Raw genomic sequence first — 9,754 nt, forward strand, 5'->3', positions numbered from 1 at the left:
CACAGTGACTGTACAGTCAGCAGCAGACACTCACCACTTTGATGTCAATCAGGACAACAAGTTACTGTACCAGGAGAAGCAGCTGCAGAACGTTCCAGCCAAATACAGCATTGAAGCGAAGGGCTCAGCCTGTGTGTCTGTGCAGGTCTGTAGTGCGTTCAGCTTTATTGACTCACACTCACTTTTCCTCTTTCCTCTCTTAGCATTTTATGGCTGTTCTGCTATGATATGATTCATTTTTTTTGTTTGTTCATGTTGACTATCTCAGGTCGCTCAGTTCTACATCAATCCCACTCCTACTGAAACTAAAACATTGAGCATTGATGCTAAGATTGAGGGAGATTGCAAAGATCACTGGGACAAAATTGAATTTTCAACTTCACTGTGAAGTACTTAAGAACAAACTTGAAGTCAAAAGACTAGAGAATGATTATGACTTAAAGGGGTCATGAACTGAGAAAACTAAGAGGACAATGAAGGGAAAACTAAAGGACAATACTGTGCCGGCTATTTTGGATCCAACATTACAGTGTGATTGACTGTTTTTATTACGTGATTACTATTGCTTTGTCTGTTGAACAGTTTGTTTGATTTGGTATTTATGCATTTTAGGACGTACACTGTCAAACATACACAAATGTTAGCCAATCATGGCAGTGAGCGTTTAGTTCCAAGTTTACAATCCACCAAACCTATTCAAACAGAGAGTTCTGATGAGGGGGCTTAAAACAGGACAGAAAATAGCCTAGTACTTCTAAATGATGTTTTTTGATGCAAAAATCTTGATAACATCATAAGTGGACCTCAAAGAACAGTACAAAATAAAAACTTCATACTTAAGATTCACTTATAAATACATATTTCCTGAATATTTTTAACATCATAAATATAATATCAATATGTATTGAAACACAGCAACGCTAAACACTAACCTAAAAGACACTTTGTTATTAACACATTGTAATATAAACTGCATGTGTTTTGTGAATTGTCCTGGCTTTTTTCTCATTTATTTCTACTTATTTTGTTACTTTATGAGACATTTAGGAAACTTTTCCTTTCTATTTGCTCTTTTCCAGATGTGAAAGGATTAACATGGTCGTTGTGGATATTAAACTCTTATCTGGATTCACAGCTGATACTTGGATTCAACAGATTCAGAACGAACCCCTAGCATCCTAAACTCAAACCATTGTTTTATACAGTTACAGTTTACTACCCTTAATGTAAATGAAGTTGCTCCTGTCGTAACAGCTGTGGTCTGTATGTTAATGAAGTTCTGACACCCCATTGTCTGAGATGATTCTCGGTGTCCCACACCTATTCCCATTCTACAATTGGTCACCATTTGCTTAGGATGAGATCATCCCAAATGATCTAGAAACAACATGACTGACTTTCTTCTTCTCTATAATAATTAAGCCATTTTGGGAAATAAGCATGATTGAACATCTATTATTACATGAAATTTGATTTGGGGCAGTCTGTAGTTTCTTACAATACCTTGTGAAAAGTTGTTCTATCTCAGCTATGCGTTTTAATCTTCTTAAAACACTGTATGATGCCATTTATGACCATTGTAGGTCCTCCTGCTCTAGAATATTTGAATAAAATAATAAAAAAGGTAATTGTGATTTTTTTAAATCTCACAATTCTGACTTTTCTCTCACAAATGCAAGTTTACATCTCGCAATTCTGACCTTTTTCTCTGAATTTTGACATGCAATTCTGAGAAATAAAGTCAATTGCGAGAATCGTGAGTTTCTGTCATGCAGTTCTAACTTTATGGAGAGTTTTCATCTCACAATTCTGACTTTGTAATTTGCAATTGTGAGTTTATATCACACAATTCTGAAAAAAATTAGTAATGAAAGAAAAAAGTGAGAATGTGAGATAAAATTCACAATTATCTTACTGTTTTTTTTATTCATTGGTGGAGGCAGACTTCCATTGAAACTTCTCATCCCATCACTCTCAAGTAATAAGGAGAATACTATTATTCCTAAAAACCAAAAGGACTCACAATAATATATGAGAAGGTTTGTCAAACCTTGCGATTTTCCTGTCTTTGTGTGGCATCTGCCAATCTGCATATCCATCCCAATGTTACACATAAGATCCTAGACAGAAAACAAACAAACATGGAAAAATCTTCATGGTGTAGAATCTTGAGTATTAACAGATTTATAAATTTTAATGAGCTGAGGTTTCAGAAGCCATATTAGAAGGGGTCAAAGGATTTGCAGATATGAAGAAACATTTACTCTGAGTGGGTGTAGGTGATTCTTGACCCTTGATTTCAGTATTGTTTGTTGACATTGGAAAGAGTTCAGAAGCCCTAGGGGTATTTTGTGTGTGTGTATAGTTTGTTCAGATGATGTGTATATTTTACCATTTTCTATAGGCTGTGAATGACTAAAAACAATATAAAATACAATATAAAAATAAATATACATTTCCTCGTATAATGGCAGCATAAAATCATTGTAAACTGTGAGTTGTTAAACTGTAAAATATGTTTTGTAAATATCTGTATAAGTTATTATTGCATAATCTGTCATCTATATTTTACTGCATAAATAATACTTTTAATATTTGCTGTAGCACAGATGTATTTTTTAGGCTTTAGTAGTGCTAATATTGTAGAGGTTTTCAAACGGTATTGCCTACATGGTTGAATCATTAATCAAATAATCAATACAAATGTTTTTGAAGGACCACCTTTAGCATGAGACTCCCTTTATAAGAGACGGCTCAGTTCATGTCAAGACCTGGTTGATCACTCGTCATCATGGATCTGAACATTAGCTGCTGTTGGAAATGGCTCCTTCTGTTCCCTCTCCTTCTTGTCTGTGTCAATGGACAAACGTCAGGGCCGTAAGTAACTAAGCGTTTCTATTCGTTTTAATTTCTATATAAATCGTCTGTCACTTTTTCTCATTTTAAAAAGGGGCAACTACATCAACACATTAACTTTGATGTTTTGCAATAAAATCCATTTCAGCATTTCATGAAAATGTAAAAAAAAAAAAGATATCTTACTACTTAAATGATTGAATGCCTTATTATATCTTTACAGATCTTTCACGGTGACATTTCCTGCAGTGATCGAGTCGGGATCTGAGGCCAAACTTTGTGCAAGTCTTCTCAAGCCCAATGAAAGCCTTGTCATGAACATTTATGTGGTTCATGGTGACCAGAGCACTTTAATGCTGCAGGAGAAAGCTGAGGAAGAGTTTCACCGCTGCTTTAACTTCAAGGTCTGTCATCAGCACATTATTATAAATATATTCAAATATGTTTGTTTCATCATAATACATCTAGGTTTTTGAGATGGCCTGTTTGCAGAGGTTGTGAATACAGGATATTATTTCTCATCAGGCTCCTCTGGTAGAAGCAGAATCAGTGCAGAGAATGAAGGTAGAACTTCAAGGAGAGTCTTTCAAGATGACTGAAGAGAGAAAAGTCATGTTCAGATCTTACCATCCTCTGACATTTATCCAGACTGATAAACCCATCTATATTCCAGGACAGACAGGTGAGCTGTGAATGTTTAAAAGGTTAAAAAACTGTAAATACTGCTGGTGTCATCAAATATAGGCCTATACCCCCTCCTTCACAAAACTACATTTTAGTAAACAATATATTGAGCATCACAGTTTGATATTAACCCGGCTTTGTGACGTCAAACATGTACAGTGTAAAACGATGCAGTGTTAAAATATCTCTGTCATGGAAAAAACAAAATGGAAAACCGTGTGCTGTATAAACAGTCGTTCTAGCTTTTGAGATTAAAAATGTCAAATGTTGATGGAAAACACTCGAGGAAGAGTGTGTTTTTGTCACGGCGCGGTCAGGAATCACACCGTGTGAACGTGGGTTAGGGTCCAAATGCAGGCTTTATTTCACTGCTGGGGAAAACAAAGTAAAAACATAAACATAAACAGAGCTGAGACTCTGAGACACAGGCAAGGAACAGAAGACTCTGACACCATACGGCCACGTAGGGCTGGCATCAGTCACCGAAACAAACATTACCAACATTAATCATCCGACCCCGAGTGGCGTGGGGAAGGCGCCTAAATAGTCCTCGTGACGGGCCACAGCTGTGTGAGAGTGAGTGTGTGCACAGGTGTGTGGAGTGCAGGTGATGGAGTCCCGGATGGGCGACAGCTGTGTGTGTGTGTGAGTGGGTGCCCAGGTGTGTGGTGTCAAGGTGACGGAGAAAGAGTCCGGGAGGATGGGAGATGGCGACCTCTGGTGGTGAGAGGGAGAACCCCAGACGCCAGCCCCTGACACTTCCCTCAGGTATTCCTGCAGTCTGTTCAGCATTTCTTTGTCATCATTGTGATTGTACACATTAACAAGAGTGAACAGTTCACCATGAAGATGACAGAAGAGTACGAGATACCCCCCATTATAATCCTCATCATGGCATAAGTACTGAAAAGGTACACCATCTTTTATGAGGATGGCGACTCCTTTGCTTTTGGAATCATAGACTGTAAAAAAAGATTGCCAGCCTTTAGGCTTTTCTAAATGCAGGTCACTTTCAGGTCCAATATATGTCTCTTGCAAAAAGAAAATTTCTGCCTGTTGCTCTTTTGAGAAATGGTCAATGTTTGGGGTTTTTTGTCCACATATATTCCATGAGACAAAGCAAAGAGTTTGCTCTTTCGAAGATTCCATTATTGCAGCATTTGCATGTGAATCCTCTGTTGAGCAAGTAAACAAAAACATTAGTTTATGCCTGGCCCATATGTATTTTTGGAAAATAGATTTTACAGTATTTTCATTACAATTAAACACAAAATCAACATGTTAAATTGACAGTCAATTTGAAGGAACAACTAAGAATTAAATTTCTAGTTTAACTAATAATGAAATTCTCTTAAAATACTGTGAAACTTACCTTTTCCACTATGACAAATTTCTAGCCTACTCTCTGCTTTCTATGTTGTCCGTACAGTATGTTTGCTTATGGGGTTTGATGACAATGATGTGTCCAATTTAGAATCGCGTCACTGTGGGTGAGGCATCATTCTAGTGTCTGTCTTTACATTTAGGTGTGTTCTCAGAGCTCAGAGCTTTATATCACACGCACACACACACATTCACTCCAATTTATGTTCAAATATCCTAATTTGCATCTCTTGAGGAAACAAATTCAGCAAAGTGATTTGCATCAATTTACATCTCAAATTGTACATTCATTTTTCCCAACAAGACGGACAAGGAAACAACAATAAAGTGAGATTAAAATGCTAAAGAGAAGAGGTAAGTTTTCAGCCTCGATTTAAAAATGGTAAGGGAAGGTGCAAGGCGGATATCCAGAGGCAACTGGTTCCACAGATGGGAGGCAGTGACAGAAAAAGCTCTGTCACCGTTCGTTTTCAAACTAAGTTTCCGTTAGTTAAACAGAATATTAGTTGTGATCACAGTAAGGGAGAGATTAGCAATACAAATGTTCACAGTGAGGATACTACAATGTTCTTTTTGCCCTCCCGGCCATATTTAAATTAGTACAATATCAACAAACATTACGAATAACCGGTCCCCAGTATTTGATATTCTTTATTTTGCTCTGCTGCTCTTCAGTGAGCTGCGCTCTGCATGTTGTTAGGATGACAAAAAGTTTAAAAGTTAATTTTTAAGTTTGGTCTGCCTCATTGGTCTTGCCAGTGTCAAAATGACTGAGCAAATCAAAGACTGCTTCCAGTGCTTGAATTGAGGGGGTCTGGGGGGATCCAGGACCCCCCACACTCTCAGAAATAAAGGTACAAAAGCTATCACTGGGGCAGTACCTTTTCAAAACTTTTGATAGAACTTGTTTCTCCGCTGTGAATAAATTGATATCCGAACCCATGAGTTTTATGACTTAGTTGCCATGTAACTTTATTTTAACAGACCTCCATGAGAAACTATAGGGCTATACCCTCCTTGTTACCCTCCTAATTTCCTTCTCTACTTATTCTACCTGTGCTCTCTGTCATTGATCGTTGTCTGCTCTGCAGACTTTGTGTTCTTCCCTTCAGGGTAGTGTTTTGTTTTATTTTTGATTGTTAATAAAAAGTCCATCACTCTGTTCTTTATACCTTGTATGACCAGTCACTGGTCAAACTTTAAATTGTTGATTTCAAACCATGCTGCGCTACATCCAGTTATCATATTACAGTCATTTTCACTGTGTGCAGTTGGTGTTACTGTCTGACCTGCTGCACAACATATCTAAACTGATCCACCCTCCTGAAACACTTACCAGGAAGAGACTGTCTCACTTCTCTCCATTCTGAGGCTTTTTATAATATCTGTATGCAGTCAGATAGCAATCAGCAATCAATGGAGAATGGGGGAAAACAAAGTAAAAACATAAACATAAACAGAGCTGAGACTCTGAGACACAGGCAAGGAACAGAAGACTCTGACACCATACGGCCACGTAGGGCTGGCATCAGTCACCGAAACAAACATTACCAACATTAATCATCCGACCCCGAGTGGCGTGGGGAAGGCGCCTAAATAGTCCTCGTGACGGGCCACAGCTGTGTGAGAGTGAGTGTGTGCACAGGTGTGTGGAGTGCAGGTGATGGAGTCCCGGATGGGCGACAGCTGTGTGTGTGTGTGAGTGGGTGCCCAGGTGTGTGGTGTCAAGGTGACGGAGAAAGAGTCCGGGAGGATGGGAGATGGCGACCTCTGGTGGTGAGAGGGAGAACCCCAGACGCCAGCCCCTGACAGTTTTATTCTTATCTTTTAGTCCACCTAAAAGTCCATTCAGGAAAAACCTGATAGTACAGTTTGCAATAAAACGAGGCTGTGCAGTGCTGGAGCCTTTATGTAAACAGGTCGCCATGTTAGTACATTCGTGCAGTCAATGACACTGACTCTTCAAAAATACAAATAGAACATTAAACCCAGGAATTAGAAATGTAAGATAAAGAAGACCTATAATTTTGAGTGAATGAGCATCGTAAAATGTTTAGCAAGATAACCCAGGATTCTGTTCAGGACAAACTGGATGCTACAGTCAGGAATAGCTACAGCTTACAGTCCATTAGATCTGAAATACTGCTTATCACAATATAAACAGGCATTGTAATTATATTTATCACACATTTTTGTTTTCACAGTGAATTTTAGAGTTGTTACCATGGATAAAAACTTTTCGCCGCTTGATCAGCAGGTCTGGCATGTGTTTTTTAATTTTCTTTATTTTTAAATATGTCCAACACGCAAACATGTTGTTGACTTTTAATCATATCAGTTTTAAAAATGATTTAATTACTCTTTGCTTTTTTACAGTATAGTACAGTGGTACTTGAGGTAAGAACACAAAACCTCCTTCTGTACAGTCATTCATGACGAGCACAACACTGGCACTGACTGATTTTTGCATTGTGTTTTCTGTAATTATTCTGTATTTCTTTATTATTGATCAGAACATATGAAAGCTGGCTGTAACTACCTGCACTTTGTGTTTGGTATTAAATAGGACAGTAAAGGTAACAGAATTGGTCAATGGACAAATGTCTCTTCAACAAGCTGGATTTTGGAGCGTTCTTATGAATTAAACCCGGAAAGCCATCAAGGTGTGTACAGACTGAAGGCTTATATTGGTGACCGGATGATCTCACGTGATTTTGAGGTGAAAAAATATGGTAAGTAATAAACTATTTGCAATGTTTGCATGGGACAAATTTCATACAAAGTCAAAATGGGATAAATAATAACTATAACTTTCGTCCTCTGTAGTTTTGCCTAAGTTTGAAGTTACTGTTACAGCACCAGAGACAGTGAGCATAGATGATGAGTTAATGGCAGTTGAGGTTTGTGGAAAGTGAGTAGCATCTTTACTTAAACGTATTAAAAGCATAAAGAAAGGATTGTTTTCTTCCATCCATCTTTGTCTTGTACATTTTTCACAGATACACGTACGGGCAGTCTGTATCTGGTAAATCATGGGTGAAAGTGTGTCGTGATATTCCACGCTACACTTACAGGCGTGACAAACACAGTCCAATATGTGTGAATGAAACCACTGAGGTTTGTCAGTGCAGTACCAAAATGTGACATTTATTTCCTACATCCAGATTATTAAGTCACTCTTAGGCACTGTGTTTGTGTTCATTCATTTCCAATAGATGAAAAAGACAGGCTGTGCCATCCATACATTAGATATATCTACCTTTTTAAACTCAACATATAATGATCGACTAGAAAATTCTCTTCATGTTGAAGCAACAGTCACAGAAGAAGGAACAGGTGAGCTATTAATTACTGAAATGAGAGTTTTAAAATCTGATTTCATTCAAATGTAATTTTCACACTCATCATCTATTTGTATTTTACAGAGATCACCATGACAAAATCTGAAACTATATCTCTCACTTATGAAATTGGCAAATGCACACTTACTGACCTGCCCAAAACATATGAACATGGATCAGTTATAGAAGGAAAAGTAAGTCTAAGATCAGGTTGTCTCAGTTTAACAGCATTGCTATGTACAGAATCATTTATTCCTTCAAAATCTTATTTTTAACAGATCAAACTCTCAAATTTCAAAGGCGCACCAATACAAAACATAGTGGTTTATCTTTTGGAGGGTGAAACCTGGTCCTCAAAACTGCTCCTAAATCTCACTACAGACAGTGATGGACTTGCCAGCTTCTCTCTTAATACGTCTAGTCTTCCTGAAAAAGATATTAATCTGATGGTATGATAATTGCTACTCATCCACCAAGTGTTTAATCAGTTAATGTTTTGATTACATGAAAATATTGGCACATTCTTTTTTTTTCCCAGGCAAGTGTGTATCCAGCATTTCATTATCATGGTTACAAAACACCTTTCTTCTCTACGGATAGAAAAACAGTTCAGCTTTTCCGGGCTGCCACTCCATACACCCCAACATTAAGTGAACTGATTATAGAGAATATTGAGCAACCATTGAAGTGTGATGCTGAGTTTACAGTGACCATCAAGTATTATTTTGTTGGAGAGACTGTTGAAGACCTCAAAACTGACATTGTCTATATGGTGAGAATGTGCAGTATGTACATTGTTACGCTGTTGAATTAATTGTTAACAGTATGGCTGCACTGGTCAGTTTGTCATTGGAGTGTCATCTGTCTGTTTCAGGTCGTGTCCAGAGGAGTGATCGTTCATCATGGATATGAGAAGGTTGAAGTGAAGTCTTCTGATGGAGCAGCAAGTGGCACAGTGTCATTCAAACTGTCTGTTGGTGCAGATCTGGCTCCTGCAGTGCAGATTCTGACCTACTGTGTTCTGCCCAGTGAAAATGTTGTTGCTCGTAGCACAACATTTGACATTGAAAAGTGTTTCAAAAACAAGGCATGTAAAAATAATCCGCCCATTTACACAATCACGGTCATTCTGGTTCAATACTAAAATGACACACCCTACTGTTGTCGTCACAGGTGTCTCTGCAGTTTTCTCCTGCTAAAGCAGTTCCTGGTGAGAAAAACACTCTCCAGCTCTCAGCTCAGCCTGGTTCACTGTGCGGCCTCAGTGCTGTAGATAAGAGTGTCCTGATCCTGAAGCCAGGAGAACGTCTGGATACTGACAAGGTGTAAATGCTTTAAGATTCAATGTTGATTATCTGTGTCTCCATAGTTGGAATATATGAATCTTGTCTACTATAATCATCATTATTGTTTAAGGTGACATGGGTGTTAAAGGGATAGTTCACCCAAAAATTATCCCATGATATACACATGACTTTCTTATTTCAGAC

At 38.0% G+C, this 9,754-nt stretch overlaps 1 protein-coding gene across 1 annotated transcript in view; it reads left to right on the forward strand.

Annotated features, from left to right (window-relative positions):
• Window positions 1–2,731: 2,731 nt before the first annotated feature.
• LOC107586247 (alpha-2-macroglobulin-like) overlaps window positions 2,732–9,754 on the forward strand; it is a 23,606-nt gene continuing 16,583 nt past the window's right edge. The window contains exons 1-12 of the mRNA XM_016273514.1: window positions 2,732–2,877; window positions 3,080–3,260; window positions 3,382–3,538; window positions 7,128–7,180; window positions 7,300–7,320; window positions 7,490–7,655; window positions 7,750–7,834; window positions 7,923–8,040; window positions 8,139–8,259; window positions 8,349–8,458; window positions 8,543–8,713; window positions 8,803–9,036. Of these exons, the coding sequence (XP_016129000.1) occupies window positions 2,792–2,877; window positions 3,080–3,260; window positions 3,382–3,538; window positions 7,128–7,180; window positions 7,300–7,320; window positions 7,490–7,655; window positions 7,750–7,834; window positions 7,923–8,040; window positions 8,139–8,259; window positions 8,349–8,458; window positions 8,543–8,713; window positions 8,803–9,036 (1,503 nt within the window). The 5' untranslated portion in view covers window positions 2,732–2,791. The remainder of the gene's footprint in view (window positions 2,878–3,079; window positions 3,261–3,381; window positions 3,539–7,127; window positions 7,181–7,299; window positions 7,321–7,489; window positions 7,656–7,749; window positions 7,835–7,922; window positions 8,041–8,138; window positions 8,260–8,348; window positions 8,459–8,542; window positions 8,714–8,802; window positions 9,037–9,754) is intronic.

Source organism: Sinocyclocheilus grahami, unplaced genomic scaffold, assembly GCF_001515645.1.
Source record: "Sinocyclocheilus grahami isolate Dianchi unplaced genomic scaffold, SAMN03320097.WGS_v1.1 scaffold79.1, whole genome shotgun sequence".
NCBI classification, from domain to species: domain Eukaryota; kingdom Metazoa; phylum Chordata; class Actinopteri; order Cypriniformes; family Cyprinidae; genus Sinocyclocheilus; species Sinocyclocheilus grahami.